Here is a 23320-nt window from a genome sequence, read left to right on the forward strand (position 1 = left end):
AATCACTTAATAGAAGCTATAAGGAAATTAAATACTTTAGTACTTTGTTGTAAAGATATATTGATGCCAGTGTATTTTTTGAGATATAAGTAGTTGTTTCAAAGTAACTCAAGTAATTATTACAATCCAGTCCTGCACTGGACTTCAAAATCATCAGCTGAATTTTGTCTGCATTTTCTTATTGTTGTTTTTGATCTTTGCTTTCTGCCTGTTTCTTGGAGAAAGATTTCTGTTGTTCTAAATAAGCTAAATCCAATGAAAGACCCCATTATGCTAGTAGAACATGTAATTTAATGTCTCAGATGTACTAATATCTACTTTACCAGAATAAATAATAGGACTACATTTTAATGAAGGATTTGCTTATAAAATTACTGAAATTGTGGTTTCTTTACTTGTCGTCTTATTCTGCCACTTTCTTGTAAGCAAGTCTTAACTGTAACCATGCCAGTATTCCCCTTCTCTGAGTAACACATTTCCCTTGAGATCTGCAGCACTTGGCCATAGTTATCTCTGTAATGGATCTGGAAATAGCAAGATTTTTAGACAGCTTTATTAAACTCTTTATTTTCCATCAGCTAATTTAACAAATGACAATTTTATATTTTTCTTTTTTTTTAATGGACTTTTAGGTATTTCAAAACTTGCAGATTTTTTTCTTATGTGTTTGGTCATTTATTCTGAAGTAGTGGTTTTACTATCAGTGTTTCAATTTGGATTGATTCCCCTGCTGCTCCCCTCTCTCCCCTGCAGCACTTATTGATGGTCATCTGGACTTGCAACATCGTTTTTACTGGTGGTCTGCTGTAAATACTGGCAAACCCATCCTTCATCTCAGGTTTATCTTCATAGATTAGTACAATAGTGTAAGTATTCCAGAGACAGAAGTCTTGAATGGATTGTCTGTTATCACATTTCAGTGGTGTTATGTGTCAGGAATCATGGGGGTTTTTAGCCCTTTGGGATTAACTGCCATGCTCTCAAACACCCATCTTTGTGTGAGAGCCTGAATTCATGTGTGTTGAATAACTTTTGGGTTTGCAATTGCTTGTCTGACAGGTACTGTTCCTCTGTCATTTATTTTCATCCAGTTCTCATGACATCTTTCTCTGCTTTGTTTCATTGCTTCCCCAACTTGGATTATATGATCTTGATATTTATTTTTGAGTCTGACTAACCTGATTTAAGCACATTTAACCTTCTGGTGTGAGCTACAGGATGGACAGATGAAGAAGTGACATCATAGCCTAGTCTCACAGCTTGAGGTGTGCTGAAGGTTGCTGAGCTACAGGAGAAGTATTGTGCTGCTGTGGTCTGGTTGGCTTCAGTATCCATAATATCCATGAAGCTGACCCAGCATTTCTGCACTGTGTGGTTGTCTGCAGTGTAGACACACTGTGGTAAAATGAGCAAGCCCAGACCTATTTATTTATTTTTTAAGTTATATATTTACCTTATTGAAAATATATCAATTTCCCTGATTTTTTTTCATTTTGCAAAGTGCCATCTTTTGTTTTATCCATTGTGATAAAAAGAGTGTCATAATTCAGTATCTTAATTTCTAGAATTTTACCACTTGAAAATCCTTACCCAGTATTTTTTCCCAGACAACTTCCTTGCAATGGCAGTCATCTGTGGTTTCGCCAGCTCAGACATCACTTATGGGTGATGTTTTCTTTCTCTTTTGCTCCAGCAATATCACAGCTATTTTCATTAACAAAATTGATTTTATTTTCATTGTACAAACCACTCTCTCCCATTTTCAAACTTGATGTAGTTTTACTTCTCTGCATCTCTGTTTCACTTCTTGCTCTGGTAACTCTCCTTCTTTCCTCCACTTGGGTTTATATATTTTGCTACCATGCTTTCTGTGCTTGAAATAATCCAGGGAGGATATTGTCAGGCCCAGAATATGCATTGTATTACCATCCTTGTGTCTCTGTTGAGCAGTCTTGCTCTCAAGCACTTGAAATTTGAATATGAAATTTCATTAAAGTAATCAGAAAAGAAATGCCTCCAACTGCAGTGATTTTCTAAAAGATTTTGCAAATATGGTTTAAGTGCAAACCATGGTGGCAGAACATTGAGGAACTCTGCTTGTGTTGTGTTTCCCAGTGAAAAGGAACTAATTCTGCATAGCATATGGAATGATATCTTAAATATCTGTGCAGCCAGCTGGTAGAATTACTTTATTTTCATCTATTGAGTTCAGTGCATACTTTTGTGAGTAAAATTTGGAACAGCTTCTGGACTCACCTATTGTTACTTTTTCTGATCTTTGCTGAGTCCTCTTCCATAACAATAATTTTTCAGGTTACTATACAAATAAAATAATTTGTTTTAATTTTTGAAGATTCTCAGTTACCAAGAGTGAGTAGGTAAACGATCCTGTCTTAAAAAACATCTTAAATGAGTACTTATGTCTGAAAAGTTATCAGTGCATAACTTCAATTCAGAGGTTTTATTGCAAAGACCAACTAGAACTGAAAATGATATAAATATGCCCAGCAAAGACAAGTGATTTGTTCAGGCATGAGCAGTGCTTTTTCTGTAAGAACATCGTTCCATATTGCTTGATGTTTGGCTCTTTTAAGTTGCCTTAATTATGCTGGTTTCAACTGCTGGTTGTCTCCTACATACTATTGTCAAACTGCTGCCTCCTCTCTCTCATTTTGCTTTGTTCAAAGGACAGGTGAAAATTTCTCTATCATTTGATCTTGAAGATAATGGTTGCATCTTAAAAATGCTATTTTCTTTTTAAGCATGGTTCTTGCAGTACTTGGAGTGTTACACTTCAGATCTGAATAGAACTCATTTTGTTTCACTTACTGTTGTTCCTTGAGCGTGTTTAGCAATGTGGCATCCTTCGGTGCTCAAGAGACTCGTCCAGCTCTTCTCCCAGGACATTGATGTCTGCTGCCAAGTCTGTACCTTAAAAAGTACCTTTGCAGACAAAGACATTTCCCTGTCTGGGTGTCCTTTCTAAAACATCATTCTTGCATTAATTGCCCCTCTGCAGCTTGACCCCATGAGTGATCTTTAATGGTTATGAGAAGAAATATTGTTGTTGGGACTGAGAAACCACTTACTTGTTTGTGTCCAGATTTGGCACTGACAAATTAAAACAGAACTTCCACTATTATTAGCTCATCAGTTTGGTTTAGTCCCATTTTGTGAACTGTAGGATGATTTCTGTTGGAATAAGATGTCTTTTCCCAGCTATTCTGCAGTTAAAAAAGGGAAGATATTTGTTTTCACTGATTATAAATGTTATTGTAACTTCAGGTGAATTAGTTTTGTGATAAATGTACCCATATACCCTTCAATACATGAAGTACCAGCAATAGATCATTTTGAAACAGGACACCTTTCTGCTGAAATCTCCAGGAATCTTCTATCAGGTGTCTGACACATCCTTAATCTGATGCTCAGGCTTGTCATTTGAATCAATAGGATACTAGATAGGATGTCTTCAGCATGCAAGCCTACTGCTATAGGAGCTATTTGAAAAAATAAATTCTGATCTTATGGCCAGCCACAAACTCCAGGAGCACTAATCTTTCATTTGTCTCTCTCTTTGTCTGTAAACAGTTGGTTAAATTGTTGATTAAAGAGAATTAAGTGAATCACACTTAAGTCAAAATTGATATGTATGAACTGCATAAGCAAATTCTGTTGCTGCCTGAAAAGCAACAGTTAATGTCAGCATTTCATAAAATACAAAATTAATTTAACTTGTCTATTAAGATTCTAAATTTTCTTGTCTCTTTGTAGAGCGATTTGGAGCAGTCTTTTGTTACACTTTTTTTTTATTAATGAAGGATTAAGAAAGAATGCTACCAGTTTTTATTAATGAGGAATAATTTTTGCTGAAATATTAACTGATTTATGTTATGAATATAATCTCTGTGTGTTCAGCCTTATGATGGGAACATTTAAACAGAGATAGAGATATGCACAAAGGATGTGTTTTTCAACATTGTTAATATGGTGTGGATTTGGGAAGGCTTTGCAACACCAACCTTGAGCTGTTATTTTATCTGCCTCTAGTCTGAACAAAGAGAAATAAATCTAGTACTTTTATTACTACTAGGTTGCAGTTTGAGTAGATTGTGAAGGCTTTGATTTATTTACCAGTTCTGTAAATAGATTATGGCTTCATTTTAAATATCAAACATCACTGCAGTATCTATAGAAACTATAAAATTATGCCATATGTAAAAGCAGCCTGAAGTGTCTGAATAATTATTTAAATTAAGAGTAAACCTACCTTTATTGCTGGTTGTTTTCAATATGGATTGTCTGTCTACTTCTGTAATAGTTCTGGAGGTTTCGCTGTGGCTGGAGACCTTTTCTTGTCCAATAGAATTTGATAGGTAGATTTGCAATTATCTCACATAGTGGTTTGTTATAGGACTTAATATGTTTGAAATATATTTAAATCATATAAAAGGCGTGCATTTATTTGCAGATAAAACAGCAGCTAAGATAATCACAAAAAAAATCTGTGAAGCTGTGCTCAAAAATGAACATATATGCAGCGCTTTCACTTTGCAAGCTTTTTTGCTTCCAGCAGTCTGTAAGGACATGACATGCACTTAGAGGGGTGCAATTAAGAAGTACAAGGCAGTAGTGGCGCAGTACTAGTCAGAGTGATGCTTAGTAGTAATGGCAATTAGTTTGCTTCCAGGATGAAATAGCACTGCACAAAGGTAGGATAAAAAGACTTGGACTGGACTAATGTCTGTTATTTAGACTTGTTTTCAGGTAGAATTCTGTAGTGGATTATACTGTGATTTGTAACATATTTATTAGATTTTTTTAAAGGCATACATCTGTTTCAGGGATATATTTGCTTAGTTTTCTTGCAGTGCTCTTACTTCAAGACAATTCAACTCAAAACCATTAAGATGAAGAAAATGAATGTAGTAACTATTTTCTAGTACTTGTATTTTTGGGAAGGAGGGAGTCAGTACTTTCTGAAAAATCTTTCAAATCACTATTTTTTGAAATAAAGTATGTTTTGAAAGCTTAGTGTTTGATTCCTTGTGGAGGGGTGAGCAGTGATCCTGTAAATATGGATGATGCGTCTCAGGCTTTGTCGTAAATCCCCAGAGATTGTGCGTTGTGGGTACTTCTGCCTGAGCGACTTCAAAAGAACACTACAGGAAAACAAGTTCAGTAACAGTGGAAGAGATCAACTGGAAATGAGAATGCTAATTGCATTTTCATCCTTGAAGTGTTTTTTACATGAAAGCCACTAATTTCTATAGGTGGACCGTAACATTTATTGCTGAAGAGCTGAGAACACTACAAAGGAGCAACATGTACGGGCCATGGATAAACGAGGTCAAAGGCTGTAAGATACAAACACCTATTTTCTTTCAGCCTATGCTGGGAAACAGTTTTACCTTGGCTTTTACAGCACTGCTCCGTTGTCTTCTCTATTGTGTTCTTTAACTGTGTGCCAGTTGGTAGTTCTGTCTATTCCTATGGAAACCAAGAGAGTTAAGCCAATCTTGCAAGAGGCTTTAGGGAGAATTGCTTGTAGTTGAGACACTGCCTTGCTTTCAGTCAAAATGTCTGATAGTCAGAACTGGCCTCAAGTCGTGCTGATGTTCTCCGCTGATGTATTGCCTAGGATGCTTTGCCAGACAGATGAACACGTTCAGCTTGAAACCTGGTAAACAAGGTTTCTGTTCAGCTGTCTGAGAGATTTTCTCCAGTTGAGTGTTTTACTTTTGAGTCTAGAATGCTGCTAACAAAGCTGCTGAAAGGGTACTTCTTGAGATTAAACCCAATGTCAAAAATCAGTGATGTGTTTGTCATGGTTGACTTGAAGGGGCTAGCAGAGCATTACATATTTAAATCCACCAGTGGTTTGTTAGATAGAAGGCATCATCCTTATCATCCAGAGGTAATAAAGAGTTTGAAGATTTTTTTTTTCAAGCTGTAGTCCAATGGATGGCTGCTAAGGGTTATGTTTGAAGCAATAATCCTGAAGATTTTCTCTTACTTTTATTTTTCAGTTACTTTGTTAATCAAAGAGTTAACCCTTAGTTAGTGATAACCAGAGAGCCTGATATTTTGATGGTAACTTTACTAATTTTAACTAGAAACTGGGGTGTTAAGTAGCTATGTTGACTTTGTTTTTTTTTTCAGGAGCTGTTTAAAAAAAGATTTATTCGAGGAGTGTAAGAATGGCGCAGTCATATACAGTAAAGCATAGCTTTTACAGGGCTTATAGCTGTTGTAACCAGGCAATATGAATTCATTTTCAGTGTATTAGAAAACAAGAAGCTCTAGTATTTCGTGCATAGGTAAGATTTCAAAACACAAGTGCTAATTTATAAATCCAAGTAATGCTTATTTGCAATTAAATTCATACATCTACTTGCTAGCCTCTCTTAGTAGTTTTTCTTCTGAAGAATTCTTGTGAGATTTCTGCCAAGTAGCTGATAATATAAGCATATCAAAGTACTCCTTTTGGTGTATGGATTTCAGTTACTTTTGGAACAGTAGTCTGTTCCTATAGATATCAAATTAGAAGTATGATAGAACAGATTCTGTTTTTCTAAAGTGCTTAGTTTGTTTCCTGAAAAGCTACTGAAACTGGTAGGTGTTGGTGACAGAAGTCCACATGATTCCAAGTGGTTTCTGACATTCTTAGAATGTGCCTCTTCTCAAAGAGACACTAAAAGATGAAACAACCTCTAAAGAAACCATGTGCACAGCCCCTTTCCAAGGTTATTAAAATATTTGGGGTTTGAAAATTTGTCTATTTTATGCAAAGTTTGTTTGTAAGGTAAAGCATCCTCTCTTCAGCACCTCCTCACTGGAGAGAGAGTGAGCATGTTTGTGTATACAGTAAGATTATCTTCTGTAAGATGGAGTAGATCAAAGAGCAGTTTCTACTCTGTGAAGTTAAGCAGGTTAAATTCAGTTGCCATTTTTGTTTTAAAGAGAAACCTCATGGATGTATTTGTCTTTCAAAGGCTTAGCCAGCAATTAAGGAGTTCAAGTTTTTTGACTTCCACTGCTTCTTGAAAGCATCTGACAACAAAGAACTGTTCTCAACTTTGGCTTTAGCATCTGTGCTAATCTGTTGGCAAAGTGTGTTAATGCAGTGCCAAGTGGCTGATCTGTTCTGCTTGGGTTTTTAAGGCAAAATCTGAAACACTTTCATGTTGTACATATTTTACCTCCATAAGTGTCTGTGTGTACAATATGATTTAGTATTTGTCAAGGTATAAGTTTCTACTGGCTTTAGAAACTGCTGTGCCACTATTAAAAAAGCACAGACATTTTTGTGTTTCAGGCACAAGCAACAATTAAGTCTTTACTCCAACTTCTAAGGAGTCCTGGGTTTAAAAGACTTAACTAATCTAATCTGACTATTAAAAGATCATAGCAACCTGGTTTGGGATTTTTACATTTATTTTTTTATTTATTTGTTGATTTGGGACAGAAAGTGCTTCTCTGGAAAAGGAGATCAGTGGCCTGGTATGCTAAATTTCAATGTACATTACCCGTTCTTAATCTGGGTCTAAAGCAGATGAAAAGTGTACATGAGTGAATATGTATGCTATAAGCCATTATATAATTAGTTTTTTTTGTTCTCAAGATGCTGTTATATATTCCAGCTCTACTTTCTTAAATACTATTTAAGAGTTTAAAAGAAAACTTAAAACATTGTTAATATTTAAATACAATAATAGTTATCTAATAGTTGTATAATCACTGCCGGTGTTACGATTGGTGTAGTATTAGAACAGGAGATGTTTTATCTTTGCAGTTAATTTAATTGTAATAATTTTGTGCTGTTCTGTTTGTGAAAGAGTAAAAGTGACAGAATTATATGTTATATTACTCTGAAGAGGATTTATTGATTGTTAAATAGTCTATCTTTTCACATAAGATTGCCAAGAAAATTTTGCTAAAAATGTCTTACATAAGTGCTGCTTAATTAATAATGAATATATTTCAACAATCAAAATTTAATAAGCTAATAAATTATTAATCTGTGGCAGAGATGTGTAATTATCAGATCTCTGAAATCCTTTCTGTCGTGGTTGGTGGACTTGCTGCGCTGCTATCTTCAAACACACCCTTTTCAATAGGCCGACCTTTGTGCTTCTGATTTTGTGGGGCCTCTGTTTTACTACTTGCCGGCACTCTTCTGCACACTTGCTGACCAGGCTTAGTTACTGCAGAGCTCTCTGTTTGGGGCTGTGATCAGTAGTCAATGCCTGATTTTTGGTAAATTTAATCTCATGAGTACAGAAACAGCAAGGGATAAGGTGCAAATGAATTTTAATCAATTAATCATTCTTTAGGAATTGTGACATTACAGAATTTATGGTATTCAATAACATTTTAAAATAGTGCTAAGTAATGTTTTAAGAATGAAGTAGATGAGAGAGGCAGCCTATTTGACCTCAGAAGTATATAAGAATTTGAAATTATATGGGATAAATATATATGCAGAAATAGAAAATTGGGTAAAATGAGTGTCTTCTGTCATCAGGAGGTTCTTTAAGAGTAACTGGATATTTAGTTAACTCATTTCATAGAAATAAATTCAATAGGTTGCCTTTTTAGGCCTGTACAAAAATATTAACTGTGATGCTAGATGGAAAATTGCAAGCCTAATTAGAAATTAGGACACAAAATGTAAGAGAATCATCAGTTATTATTTGATAATGAACTGAAAAGAGATAAAGTTGAAATATGAGCTGTAAGATCAGAAGACGTGTTAGAACTCCTTGACAGTTGGATTTGAATCTAATATTAGTCAGTATTTTTCATAAGCAAACTTAGAATCATGAGTAGTATTTTTTTAAAGGATTCTTAGGAGTGGCACAGTGTTAGGCATGATTGTCAGTCAAAGAGGATATCAGAAGAATAGGAATACTGAAAGTAATTGAAATCATTAGAAATATTGTAGTCCAAAATGCAAGTCCCAGGGGTTGAGTAGGGGGGGATAACAATGGACAGCAAACGTAATTATTTATTCTATGTGTTATGAATTTATTATTTGAAACATGACTGAGAAGGATGTAATGTGCTAAATGATTGGAGAATGTACTTCATTTATGGGAGAAATGCAGTTTTAGGTGTATCTGACAAGATATATGCACCAGCAGTGGACAAGTGTCACTGGGATTCAGTGGGGTACTATGTGGGACTCCCTCTGGTAGCCTTGTAATCTCTGCTTACTTGTGTTCAAAACAAAAGTGTTCCAACTAGAATGAGTACAGAGAGCTGATGGTTTTTTGAGGGCAATGTAGGGCTTATCCTTTGTTACTGAGATTAAAAACTCCAGTGCTTGTTTAGATTTTAAAAGCCACACTGTATTTTCTTGGGTAGAAGAATGAAATGTGTCCTTGTGTGTGTGTTGGCTTAAAAAAAAAATCCAAATGAGAAGCAAAACCGAAAAGCCTGAAACAGAGAACTGGGAGGAAAAAAAAATCCTGAACACTATAATTCCACTTAAAAGAAATCACTAGGAATTTTTGAAAAGGATTAGATGTTCTTGCTCCCTATGGTGCTAGAGGACGGATTTACTAATCCAGAGGGTCAATTTTAACCTTCAGTTCTAATTTGTGGTTTATCTGTAAATATTTCTAAGGCTTTCTGTTCTGCTACAAATGTATGCCCTGACTGCATCTTCAGTGCTTATGACTCTCAGCAGTGAAAAGCCCTTGAAAACCACCACCTTTGTAAGGGTTTGTGTTCTTTTGGCCTGTCTGTTCCCAGTGCTGGGAAAGCAGGTATGTAATTTTGGAGTGGAGCCAAAGTAGCATCTTCACGGTTTAACAGCTTGGCATTCTTTTTAATGACCCCTGCTGTTTTTACCAGGAGGCTGTATAGAGATGCCGGGCTGCTTTTTCCCCAGTTCCTCTAGCAACCCTTACAGTGCCCTAAATCTTTACAGGCCCATTGTAGGTATTCTAAAATTCAAACCTAGCTGTACTGTAACAGTTGTCAGCTCATGTGCTCTGCATTGTAAATTATTACAGATCAGTCTTTCAAGTCGTGTTAAGTACTTCATGTGGATTAGAATTGTTATGGTTTTTGAAAATGTGGTCTCACCAATTAATAGGGAAATAACCAATTTTTCTACGTGCATCGTCCCCTTTTAACTCACTGATGATGAGGTGATGGTAGCCTAGCTGTGGGTGTGCTTTTGATGTCCTTGGAGAGATGCACATATTCCTCTGACTCAGCTTTATCTTGTACAGCTCAGTTTCTCCCCTTATAAAAGGTGTTGTGTTTATTTATGTTGTGCTGTATTTATCTATGCAGTGTGTTTTTAAAACCTGAATATGAAAAGTTTAGTGTCAGAGATGTATCCACACTACAGGGAAGGAGAAGTGGTTAGTCAGTGTAGAAGCACACAGCTTAATATAATGACCACGTGAACTCACCAAGAAATAGTGGGATGAGAATGGAAATAAATTTTCACAGACCTCTGTGGCACATCAGCAGAATGTTTCTAGAACCCAGGTGTACTCTTTAAAGCAAGTTTGTATGCTCGTGAAATACTTAACATTTGCTGTGAAAAGTACTTAACTTCTGAGGAAGTGTTTGAAACAGAGGCAAGTGGCACTGAGTGACTCAGAGCAGGACCCTGGACTGTACAGAGTGGAAGATGTGAAGTGTGAGGCCAATGTTTTTAGTGCGGTGGTAATACAACCAGTAGTTTCAGCATCAGCCTGTGATTAGAATTATAGCACCACTGAACAGAGCTCATTTTTTCTTTAGCCTTTCACTTAGGTGACCATATGGGACAGCCTGACTGTGGCTGTTTGACAGATGCCCACCCAGCTGCTCTCTCACTACACTTCCTCAACAAGCAGGGAGAGAAAATAGGCTGGAAAAGCTGCTTTAGATGAATAAAGAAATAAACACGTTTTCTTCTAGACCGAGAAAACTAGGTAGAAAAATTTACCAGTGATTTTCCACTGAAACCTTGCTCTGGCAGTAGAATCATATTGAATATACTAGACAGCTTTTTTTAATGACCGAACTTGCAATTTTGGGGATAATTTTTTCAGTTTCAGAGATAATCTAAATTCTGGAAAATTCATTGATTCTGACTAAAATATTTCTTCTGTAACTCTCTTCTCCATTACAACTTTCAGGAAAGGAAAGTTTTTCTGACTGCTTAGTAGTTTAGCTTGGGGTCCAGAACTTTCTTTGAAGTCATTACTTGATGGCAGAGCCATGGTTGCTTATTGAACTGTCTACCAAAAAATGTGTTCTACATTATTGCAGTCAGTACCTGAATTGTGGCTGAATTTTTGAAATAGCAGAAATATTTCTTCTGATTATGTTGAAGTCAGCTGTTCTCTGAAACTCTGGTAGTTTGCAGAGTCAAGTATTTTGATTTTCAAAAAATTTTAATAGAATCTAAAGGAATATTAAGAATTAGCATTAGAATGGTAAATTTTGGCTGCCAGGAACCAAGTTTTATGTACAAGTATTTAATCCTGTTTGCTCGTGATGTTTTTTGTTTATAGTAAAATAAGTTTTGAGTCACTATCAATGGTAAGAGACCATGGACTGACTCGGAGAGCTTCATGCTGCCCAGCAGTGTTTAGGCCAGTCAAGTGCATTATTTATGAGTAAAAACCCAGCCAGCTTGAAGACTTTTTATGCACAAACTTTATAAAAATGGAGGAATTGGCTTTTCAAATTAAGCATTCCCTCCCTCCACCTAATAAGACCTAAATTACATCTGCCTTCAAGGCATGTTGATACATTCTATACTTACAAACTTAAGCAGTAATCAATTGAAGGTGGAGACATTTTCCATTGTCATTACAAAGTACAATACTGTTTTCTAACAAGTGAAAGGAAGACAGTAAAATTCGTGGTATTACTAAAGAAAAGAGCAGTAGTCAGAAGCAAAAGCATGAATAAGATAATTCAAATAAGTAATGTAAGTACAGGTGTTTTCTGTGGTAATGTTAAAAAAATCTTAAATCACTTGGAAGAAACAGAATCTTTTGTGTTTCAGAATGAAGGGATTTATTCCAAATTCATTTGCTAAGGAGAGGGATTTGTTGGCTAAGCATGCAAGAGAATAATGTAGTAGTAACTGATGGAAAAATGTGTAATAGCGAATATAAAATACAGTATAGGGAGAGAAATTCTAATAATAAAAGGACATGTTTCCTTAGTTTTATGCATTATTTTAACTTTCAGTCTTCTTTACAGTGGAATTCGTTCAAAAAGCAGAATATACTTGTAAATCTTCCAATAAGTACCCATCAACAAGACAAAAACAATTTTTTTTCTCTCATGGGTATGCATGCACTGTGTGCAGGAAATATTGAAAACAGCCTAAATGTATTATCCTCTGTGATGGAGAAAAGCAGCTATATTTCTTCCAAGACTAATATTCTCTCAAGTTATTTAATATTTTCTTCCTCCAGTCTAATTGCCAACCATATCATGATACACTGAGATTTTTTTGCTAGTTTTAGTTTGTCTTTTTTAATGAGTTTTGTAAATTTTTCTCATATTTTCCTGTACAATGCAATGATAATAATGAGGAGTATTCTCATCTCTAGCTTCACCCCAAATTTATCATGAATTTATTCTGAGTATGTTCTCTGTGGTTTAGGAGCTCTGCAGACATCATGCTGCCCTGCCCCTGTACTTCGGAGTATGCCTTGATGTGTGTCTGCGTACTAAAGGGACAAAATACTGAGGTTATGCTTTCCCTGACACCCAGCAGAAGAAAAAGATGTAATTGTTCACTTCTCACTGGGAATGCTGTAGTAGCCATGCTGTCTCTGGCAAGGGAAGTTTGCGTGTTCAGGCAGGTCTGTGGCAGGTTTTGTGGCAGGCTTTGCTTGTAAGCTGTCACTGACGAGCAAGGACTAGTAACAATAAAAAGTAGAAGCAGAACGAGATAATTTTGTCTGAGCTCATTCATGATTTGCTTTCCCTGATTTGTATTTTAAAATAAATAAATGTATTTTGAATAAATAAATAAATTTTAAAATAAATAATGTATTTTAAATAAAATAGTGTAGCAGGGAAAAAAAAAGTTAGGTTCATTTATTTTGGCCATACCTGGGGAAATCCATTCTGCATCCGTAAAGCTCAAGTCTTCCATTGCTATTAGACAAAAAACAGAACAGTAATTTTTGTCAAGTATGCCCTTCCGATGTTTATGGCTGCATTGAAAAATGACATTTGAATATTTTTTATGCCCTGGCACTGGATACTGTGGAGGCCTCTGGAATCCTTTGGCCTGTCTCCATCCTACCATTCTGCTGACAAAAGTGATTTGCAATTCCGAGCCTTATGAGATACCAAAGTGCCCCTGTTCATTAGCACTGCTTGCCCTTGTCTACTTGGTTGCCTTTTTTCATTGTTTTTTCAAAGACAGCCTAAGGGGACTAAGTTAACATGCAGAATTTATAAAAGAATTGTAGCAGACTGAAGTATGTTAATTTGCAGGTAGTTTCATAAGCAGAAGAATCCAAAGACATGACTTCTATTGATTTGAGTGTCACCTTCCCTGTGTACATTGTCTGATAAAGCTTCATCAAATGTTCCAGCTTTTCCCTGAGTGGGGGAGAATTAGTACAATTTATCTTCTCTTTTGAGCTTTCTATTTTCATTATAGTTGCAGTTAATGATCTATATGGGAAATGGGCAAAAACTAGTATCTTGGGGAAGAATTGGAAGACAGTGAGCAAAATTAGGAGACAACACACTCCTTTCACTTTAGGAAAGGTTAAAAGTCACAGTGTGAAAAGAGCTGGTGTGTTTAAACCATGATGACTGAAGGCAGGTGCAGATGTTTTGCTTTGATGAGTTATTGCTCCAGCAGTTGCTGGTCCTTTATTGCTGAAGGTGATTTGGTAAACCCACAGACTCTGGGAAGTGGAAGCATGAAAGTGTTGTATGTAGCATCTCTTCTATATGGAAAATAACTTTCAAGCAAGGGGTAGTAGCAAGTCAAGGCTGCCTGTACTACTAAATCAGTACAGCTTCTTCATGACTGCATGTACATGTTTTGAATTTTTCACTGGCTTCTTCAGTGATTTGAGAAACAAAACCAGATTGGTTTTTTTTTGGGTCCACCCTCATTTATCATTATATCATTATATTTATATCAAAAAAGCATTTCTATGTTATTTCTTTTGAAGACATAGTGAAAACCTTGTGAAAGTCCTACTGTGAAGTATTTTCAATATGTTGTAAAGCTAGCTGTTCCATCCATTTATTATATATATTGTAGATCAAAACTTATACAGCTCTCAATTTAAACATGTAAGCAGCAATCACTTTTGCATATATTTGCTATGTATTCAGATAAGTACATTTTATCTTTCTGAATAATTCTCAGTTGTTTTTCTTACTTTCATTTTGGAAATTATATCCTTTCTTCATGTTTAGTTTTATTCCTCATCTGATAACTGTTTACCTTGCTGAAACCAGCATGTAATGATCTTATTTCAGTTTTTACATGATTTTTACTGCTGTTAAACAGTTAAGAAACTCTGATAATATTACAGAATTTTCGGTATTAATGAACCCTGTCTTATTCTGCTAATGGAATATAAATATCTAAAGCCAAGTAGCATGAGAGACCTAAAAATTAAGAGTTCATGTTAACAAAAAAAAATCGTCATTAGATGTTTCCAAAGCTTTGAGCTGTTCTGCTTCAAGCTTTTTTAGGCATTGTAATACAATAAATATATATATATATATATCTCACTATCATAGTTTGGTTTGATAAACTCACATAAATTTCTGATATTTTTCTTTACCCAGGGAAATTACCGCTTCATGAAACTTTTACTGGCTCGCAGAGGGAACTGGATGCAGAAGGACTTAGAGGATATGACACCGTTACATTTAACTACACGTCACAAAAGTCCAAAATGTTTAGCTTTGTTGTTAAAACATATGGCACCTGGAGAAGTGGATACCCAGGACAGAAACAAGGTAAAAGTACTGCTTATTTTAAGACAACTGCTTATTTTAAAACAGCTGTTTATTTTAAGATTTGTAGCAACTTTAGAAATTGGTTTTACATCAAGCGGTTGTGTGCAAAAAATTATTTGTCGTAAACTTTTTCTAGGCCTTCAAAGTAGAGATTTAATGTTTTCCTGATGTTAATGATGTCAAAGTTCCTTGCACTAGCTCCACTGACATTCTTCTTGAGAGTAGCTACAACAATAGAGGATTCGAAAACCATCCAAGTCTTTCTGTAACATTGTGATTCTTGTTAGAGTCTGGATAGCATGTGCTTATGTTACTTTTCTGCCTTTGAAAACCTCACATTTAGAATCTTTTAATGATAAGAGTCACTAGAAAACTGCCTGTAATTACAGCAGTCATTCTGGAGAGGTCATGCTGACTTCATGACCATGCTAATTAATTAACAAAGGTATGCATAAACCAGCCAAAACCATTTAGCAACCTTGCCTGTTCAGCAGATTTCCAAGCCAGTATTTGAAGCTTCGCCAGATGCCCCACAAAACATGGAGCACTTTTCTTCTGGTTCATGTCATGAGTAGTTGCAGTAGCAGAAATGGAATTCAGGTTGGTGAAAGATGATCTCAGGCACAGAGTCCGACCTGTTGGACCCTGTTGGGCACATGGCTTTTTCACTTTCCTTGCTGCAACTGTGCACATCAAAATTGTCAAATATAATTCCTGAACACGAGGGAGAACAAGTGTCCTTTGCATCTGCTTCCATGTCGGTAACTGACTGAAAGTGGTTGTCGGTGAGAGAAGTCAGTGAACCAAGGCTACGCTGGCCTCTGGTAACCAAAACTTTCTGCCTTCATTGCAACTGTCAGTTTCCAGGAATACTGATCAGCTCCATTTAAAAAATAACACTAATTTACTTCACATTTTTACTGGTACAAGGCCGTGGTGGCACTTTGTGGAGCCCCTCTTCAGTGAGTGACAGGTAGAAAAAAAGGCTGTGCTATCTCACTGTTGTTACCGTGGTACTAAGCTAACAGCTGGCAGCAACGACCACAAATAGGCTCCTTTTTGCCTTCTTCCTTCACAGAGAAGTTAAGATGATATGATATGATGATAAATTTAAAAATTCTATGTCACTGTTTAAGGATGTTAATACAGGGTGTTGTACTTCTATACACAAATGTCCTGCAGGAGTTATTTCTCTGTTTCTAGTCAAAGTGCCAGGTGATGTTTAGTAGGGGTGAGGGGGTAAGAGAGCTGGGGAAAAAAAAAAAATCATTCTTTATCTTATAACTCTCTGTTACTTGACAGTTGGGAGAGGTGTGTCTGGTAAATTAAATACTTGTTAATATACCAATGTTTTCCAGGTTAAGAAACCCCCACACATTGGTTTGTTTATGTAGTTACAAACATTGATAAGGCCTGTGCAAAAGCTGTTGGCAGTCAGGAATTGGCAAGAGGAACATGGATTGCCTTTTGATATTTTATTGGACTGCCATGGGTCATTGGGCATTAGATTCACTAATGTTCAACCTCAGTGTTCTGAGTTATCACAGACAGTAAAGTCAACCTTAGTTCAAGGTGGATTTGAGTCCAGTGTCAGCATTCACTGTCACCTTCCCCTAGTGGAGAGTAGTCTCCATCAATTTGTGTTATTTGAAATTTAAGAGGGACCACACTAATCTCTGCAGTTGTTCTATAGCGCGGCTCTGGGGCTGCGGCCTGGTTCAGATCATCATTCTAGCTTGGATGTCCTTGCTTAATACCAAGCACAGATATTTTCTCCAGGTCTGAGCTGCTGCACCAAATAGCCATCAGGGCAGTGCTAAGTGGCATGCACATTTTTCTCTTGCCATAGACCAACAAATCTTCGTAAAAAGCAGTCTCCTAGCAGAGACACTTATGTTCCAAGCATAAGGGCATCTCAGTTTGGATCTTGTATAAAGTGGTGCAGCTTAGACTTGACTCAGACCTCAGTAGCTGTGTGATGATCTGCTCTTATTAAAGTAGATGGGCCTTTGTTCAGCTTTGTTTAAAGCCTGTTTTCATAGATTTTCAGTTGTCAGCCACCCCAGGTGCATGTGCTCAGTTTTTTGTCAGTTCTCTTTATTGAAGTGTAACAAATGCTTGCTTATTTGCCTGTTATTCAAAGCTGGTTGTAGCGAACTTTATTTTTCATGTTTCAACAATTTTTCAACGTTTTGAAAAAGCTTGTGAAAATTGTATTGCAGCAAACTGCATTGCATTGGAGTGCCTACTACAACAACCCAGAGCATGTGAAACTTCTCATCAAACATGATTCAAATATTGGAATTCCTGATATTGAAGGAAAAATCCCACTTCACTGGGCAGCTAACAACAAGGACCCTAGTGCAATCCACACAGTGAAATGTATTCTGGTAAGAAAGTCTGCTATATATGTATATAACACTTTCTGTCCTTACTACTTTCCTCTGATAGAAATATTTTTTTATTCTCTTAGGATTTCTCATTTTGGTCCACTGACTCTTTGAGAATGAAATAATTTGCTTTTCCTAACATCCAGAACTTTGTAAGAAATAATCCTAAATATTTTTGCTGTCTCTAAAAGAGTTTGCTTTGAGTTCTATGGGTGAATGTCTTTGCTCTAAGTCTTGTAAGTGGGGGAAGGAAAGACTTAAAAGTTTTCATGGATGAAATGGCCAGTCATATTGCTCATTTCAGTTGCAATTTGCACACTGATTTCTTTGTTATGTGTCTTTCCTTCATTATTTGAAAGTTTATATCTAGTTATCTGTACTGAAAATTTTAGTTTAATTTGGTTTTCAGGTTAGAATTCTGGGAAATATTTGATCAGTTGTCAGTTAGCCCACAATCAGTTTGCTAAGAGACTTTCAGCGTGATTTTGTGTATGAATTTGATACTGTCTCCTTGATAGCATATTTTCTCTTTCTGCAATATTTGGGTTTATCTTCTGCAATGACAGTTATAATGGGTACAATGAAATCATATGCTCAGCTTGATTTTTACCTTGATTCTTATTTTGTGAAAATTTCTGAGCTTCACTAACATGGAAAGATACAGAAGTCTCAGTTTAAATTTTCTGTCACTTTAGAACAATCTTCCTGTATCTTTGTCTTCCAAAGGTCTTTCACAACTAGACACACGATGATTGTACTTTAACTACAAGGACTTGTATGTCTGTCTGCCTGATTAGCTGGCAAGCTGAGAACTTGAAAATGAAAACTTTCTTTGCTTTTTTTTCAAATCACACTGACAATCTTACAGTTACTGATACTTTTTTTACTATAAAAAATAGTTTTAGAGAAGTTTCCAGCATCAAAGAGATTGCATTTCTGTGTCACTGCTGTTTATTCAATATATTTGTAATTTGTATCCAGCTGTGAAACAATTTGTTACAAACTAAATTTTGTCACAAACTTTGAATTTGTATCTGCTTTTCTGCCACACTGGAGAAGTAAATTTGCTGCAGAGTACATGCAGATCTTTGTATTTAACTACAAACTGTTTCAAACATTAGGTCGTCAAAAGACATATTTTTTATAGTTGTGGTGTGTTGGGCTCAAACAAGAGCCTCACACCCACACAGCCACTCACTCACCTGCCCTCTTTCAAGGCAGAGAAAACAGAAGGAAGGCAAGAAGACTTATGGATGAAGATAATGCCAGCCCAGTATAGAAAGTAAGAGCAACATGCAGAAAAGGAAATTTATTCACTCTTTCCATCAGCACGCAGATGTCAGCCACTTACAGCAAAATGGAAAAGAGCTTCAGCATGCTTAATCATGCTTGGGAAAACAAATGGTGTAGCTGTGGACATCCTTCCTGCCCTCCCTCTGTCCCTGAGGGTTTTTGCTTAGCATGATATTATTTGGTATGATGTATTGCTTGGGGCCAGTTTGTGTCAAATGTCCCAGCTGAATCTTGTCCCAGTCTCTTGCCCACCCTCAGCCCATTCACTGGAGTAAGCAGGGGAGCAGGACGTGAAAAAGAGGAATCCATGCTATTCCACAATAGCCAAAACATGGATGTGTTATCAACAGTTTTAATCACAAATACAAAACCCTGCTGCTGCAAGGAATATTAACTCCATCTCAGACAGATGTACTTTAAAAGATCAAAAATACTTGTCCCCCGTACTGAAAGTGTTCTCAAAGATTCTCTTTAGGTAATCCAGAATCATGGTCATGTCCAGGTTTTTTTCGAGGACTTTTTTGCTTTGTTTTTGTTTGTTTTTTTATTTTAAATTCTGACAGTTAAAAGAATTGCAGAATAGTTTGAGGTGGTCATCTGGTCCAACTGCCCTGGGCCATCTTCAACTACATCAGGTTGCTCTGGGCTCTATCCAGCCCTTTGAACTCTTCCAGGACTGGGAATCCACAGCTTCTCTGGGCAACCTGTTCCAGTGCTTCACCACCCTCACAATAGAATTTCTTCCTAATATCCAGTCTAAACCTACTCTCAGTTTAAAATCATTCCCCCTTGTCCTGTCACCACATGCCCTGTAAATAGTCCTTTTCCATCTTTCTTGTAGGCCCCCTTTAGGTACTGGAAGGCTGCTGTAAGGTCTTCTTGGAGCCTTCTCTTCTGCATGTGAGAACTCTCTCAGCCTTTCTGCATAGAAGAAGCCACCCTCTAATGATCTTGGTGGCTTCCTCTGGACTCACTCCAACAGGTTGATATCTTCCCTGGGCTGGGGACCCCAGAGCTGGATGAAGTGGAGTCTTAGGAGAGCAGAACAGAGGAGCAGAATCCCCACCTTCAACCTGCTGGCCACACTGCTTTTGATGCAGCCCAGGACACATTTGGCTTTCTGGGTCACAAGCACACATTGCAGGCTCAGGTCCAGCCTCTCATCCTTTACCTGGCACCCCAAGCCCTGCCTGGCAGGGCTCCTCTCCATCTGTTCATCCCCCAGCCTGTGCTAGTACTGGGGGTGCCCTGACCCAAGTGCAGCACCTTGCACTCAGCTTCACTGAACTTCATGAGTTTCCCATGCGCCTACTTCTGGAGCTTGGCCAGGTCCCTCTGGATGGTATCCCATTCCTCAGGCTTGTCAGCTGCACCACCCATCTTGGTGTCTTTTGCAGACTTGCTGAGGGTGCAATCAATCCCTTCACCTGTGTCATTAATGAATACATTAAATCTCACTGGTTCCCAGCACCGCCTCCTGAGGGACACCATCGTTTTCCATTGGGACATTGAGACATCATTATCCATTGCTCTGGATGCAACTGTCCAACAAATTCCTTATCCATCAAACAGTCCACCCATCAAATCTCTCTAATTTGTAGATAAAGACCTTGTTGGGAACTGCATCAAAGGCGTTGCAGCAGTCCAGAGAAATAACATGCAAAGCCATTTCACTGATGTAGTCACTCCATGATAGAAGGCCACTGGGTTAGTCAGGCATGGCTGGGTGACCACCTGGTCCAGTGTCACATTCCCTGTGTTGGGGCTGTTTGTCAGCTGCCTTGAAAAGTTGTTCTCCATTCATCCCAGGAGTCTCCTGGATTCCCTATAGCTCACCATGCTGCTTCTCTGACAAACGTCAAGATGGTTGAAGTTCCCCAGCAGGACAAGAGCCTCCAGCACAATGCCTCCTGCAGCTGGAGCAAGAAGGCTTTGTCAGGAGGCTCCCCTTGGTCAAGAGGCCTGTGGTAGACACTGACCATGGGGTTCCCTTTTTATGCCTCAGTCTCTGATTCCTGCCTACAGGCTTTCTACCTGCTCATAGCTGTTTTTCAGGGACAGCACATTGCACTCTATCCATATATTGAACAGAGCAACCCCTTTGACCCTCCTTCCTGTCCTGTCTCTTCTGAGCAGCCTGTAGCCACGCACCGCCCATGGATCATCCCATCAAGTTTCAGCAGTGGCAGCTGGGTCATGGCATTCTTCTGGAGGCTTTCAACTCCTCCTGTTGCTCATGCTGGGTGCAGAGGTATAGAGACACTTTGGCTGGGCTGAAAGAAGTGTATTCTTGATTTCATCTAGGCTTTTTTATGCATCAGCTTAATTGTTTATATTGCAATTAGGTACATCTATATGTGCTTAATAACAGAGTAAGTTAATAACAAGTTTAAATGAAAAAGTAGTTTAGCTGTGCTGTAAAGTTGATGATAGAGGAATGTTGTTATTAGGTAGTCAATCTGTTGACTGAATTTTTTGTTGAGTATAAATACCTTTTTGTGGTAGTGGTGGTGGTACCCTGAGTTTAATCCCATAGTAAGAGCTTCTCTCCGAATTGTTTTTCTTACTTGTCTTGAAGTGACAGACCTTCACAGCATAGCACAGACACAGCAGAGCTCACAGTCTTCCCCTCCCTTCTTAGCTGCTTTTTGCCATGTTATCCTGTTCCAAGGCTATTGTCTGAGCATCATGTTTGATTCTCATTCCTCTCTACATCTTCTAACTTTACAGTTTTTCACATTCCACATTGTATTTCTAAAGGATGTACCCATAGTGTGAAAATTTGTCATCTTGTGTTTTAAATTTGCAAAAACACTGTCTTGTGGTGATAGCAGTATAAAAGGCAAGTGTCTGTGTCACTGTTGCTTCCCAATTTTTAATCACATCCAATCAAACCATTTCTCTTTGCTTTCTCTAAGCACTGTGCCATTGCCCAGACAGCAGTGAGGTATCAGTGTCTGCTTCCAGGCTACCTTTGGTGCCTGCTGGCTAAGTTATAAAAAACAACACTGCTGTTGTTTCTCTCTTCTTGTCTTTAACACTGTGGAAGAATTTCCCCAGAAAATTATTTAGTATCCCACTTTGAATTCTCCCATGCTGCTTTACAAAAACTTGACAAGAGTTTAGCTGCTGGTTTTCTCGAGACCGCAGTCTATGGTACTGAAAAATACTGTCTTGTTTTTCTGTACTCTGCCCTCTGGGTGTGGCCAAATATTGTCTTCTGTTTATAAATTCTTAAAATTAAGGATCATCTTTCTGTTTGGTATTTGTATAGTACTTAGTCCATTGGTATTGTCAAAACAAACAATTATGAAAAGCGCTCTGCTAAATGCTGAGAAAGTAGGTTGGGTGTGCAGGGGTGGCATTTGGGCACAAATTAGTTATATCTGATATTGAAATCCATGAAATATAGCCAAAATGAAACTCAATATATGTAGAAAGTAAACATGTGAAGTAGAGAGAAACTCTAATCTGGAGATCTTCTCATGGTCAACTTCCTTTTCCACCTTTCCAGATTGTGCTTGGTTACGTGAAAAACGTTGGGAGGATTTAAGGAGAAAAGAACAGCATAAGGTTCCATTATTATGATGGAAGCAACTGCTTAGTACTCTCTGTCTATTTTGTATCTGTTCTCTTTATTTATTCTTCATGGTAAGAGACATGACATTTGTTTATACCACACTTTCCATTATTGCCTACAATTCCATTGTTCTAATTGCCACAGAAAAATGCTTAGCTTCTGTTTCTTCTCTGTATTGTGCTTAAAATATTAATACAGTATGACAGTTTAATTATAGCTAACCAAACCCACTTAAAATCTGAAGAAATTGTACTCATGAATGTAGGCAGAAACAGACTTAGAAAATTTTAATTTAGGTGGCCAAAAAATTCAAAACACATGAATACTTTTAGACTAGAATATAAATAGTGGCTTTGTCATTGTAGAATCTGTACCATTTTGCAAAAATAACACTTTTGAGTATGGGGATATGAGTATGGGGATATTTCAATATCAATTACTTTAAGCCAGGAGTTTTGGGATTTATTTATTTAGGATGTTATTGTGCTTCTGGAAGGTTTGAAAATTAGCTGTCAGGATTGCATCAGCAAATTATGAGTGAAGAAGCATTTGTTTTCTTGTTCGTCCATTTTGTTCAAACATGTTTTCCTCTGGTAGACCTACAATTTCAGTAATAACTTCTGTGCCTATCATAATTCATGTTTAGCCACTCTTGAAAGTGATTCTCATAAAATGAATTTTTGCAGTAGGCTCTATGCTCCCCCTGCTGAGCTCTATGAACAGACAAAAAGTAAGCATATTATCAGTTAGCTTTCTCTTGAGAATTATTTAAGTTAGGGAACAACATACAAGTTTTCACTGTAGTGGTTCAGGTAAATGCTTTTGAACGCTTATCAAAAGAAGTTTTACACATGCTTAGATTATTGTGGTTTGTGCATGTAACAGTGTTAAGTTTGATTGCATTTTTAGTTTAGAGTCATATTTATCAATTTTTTATTGTTTTAATAGATGATGGTTATTGTACTGATGACTACATATATTAGTGAAATTCGGTATGTTTTAAGTATGTTAATTTTTGACTCTAACAAAGCATGGCTGACAGTACTGATACCTAATCTAAAACTGATGAAGTTTTTTATCT

At 37.1% G+C, this 23320-nt stretch overlaps 1 protein-coding gene across 3 annotated transcripts in view; it reads left to right on the plus strand.

Moving 5' to 3' along the window:
* Positions 1 to 23320, plus strand: part of INVS (inversin) — an 80943-nt gene that overhangs the window by 17749 nt on the left and 39874 nt on the right. Inside the window, exons 2-4 of one of the 3 annotated variants that reach the window (XM_041476703.1) lie at positions 754 to 866; positions 14803 to 14976; positions 17199 to 17366. In XM_041476703.1, the coding sequence (XP_041332637.1) occupies positions 14818 to 14976; positions 17199 to 17366 (327 nt within the window). In that variant the 5' untranslated portion in view covers positions 754 to 866; positions 14803 to 14817. Of the gene's footprint in view, positions 1 to 753; positions 867 to 14802; positions 14977 to 17198; positions 17367 to 22202; positions 22311 to 23320 lie in introns of those variants that run through there. The other 2 variants (XM_041476702.1, XM_041476704.1) reach the window with 2 other exon arrangements.

The sequence above is a fragment of the Pyrgilauda ruficollis genome, unplaced genomic scaffold (genome assembly GCF_017590135.1).
Source record: "Pyrgilauda ruficollis isolate IOZ18807 unplaced genomic scaffold, ASM1759013v1 scaffold39, whole genome shotgun sequence".
NCBI lineage: Eukaryota > Metazoa > Chordata > Aves > Passeriformes > Passeridae > Pyrgilauda > Pyrgilauda ruficollis.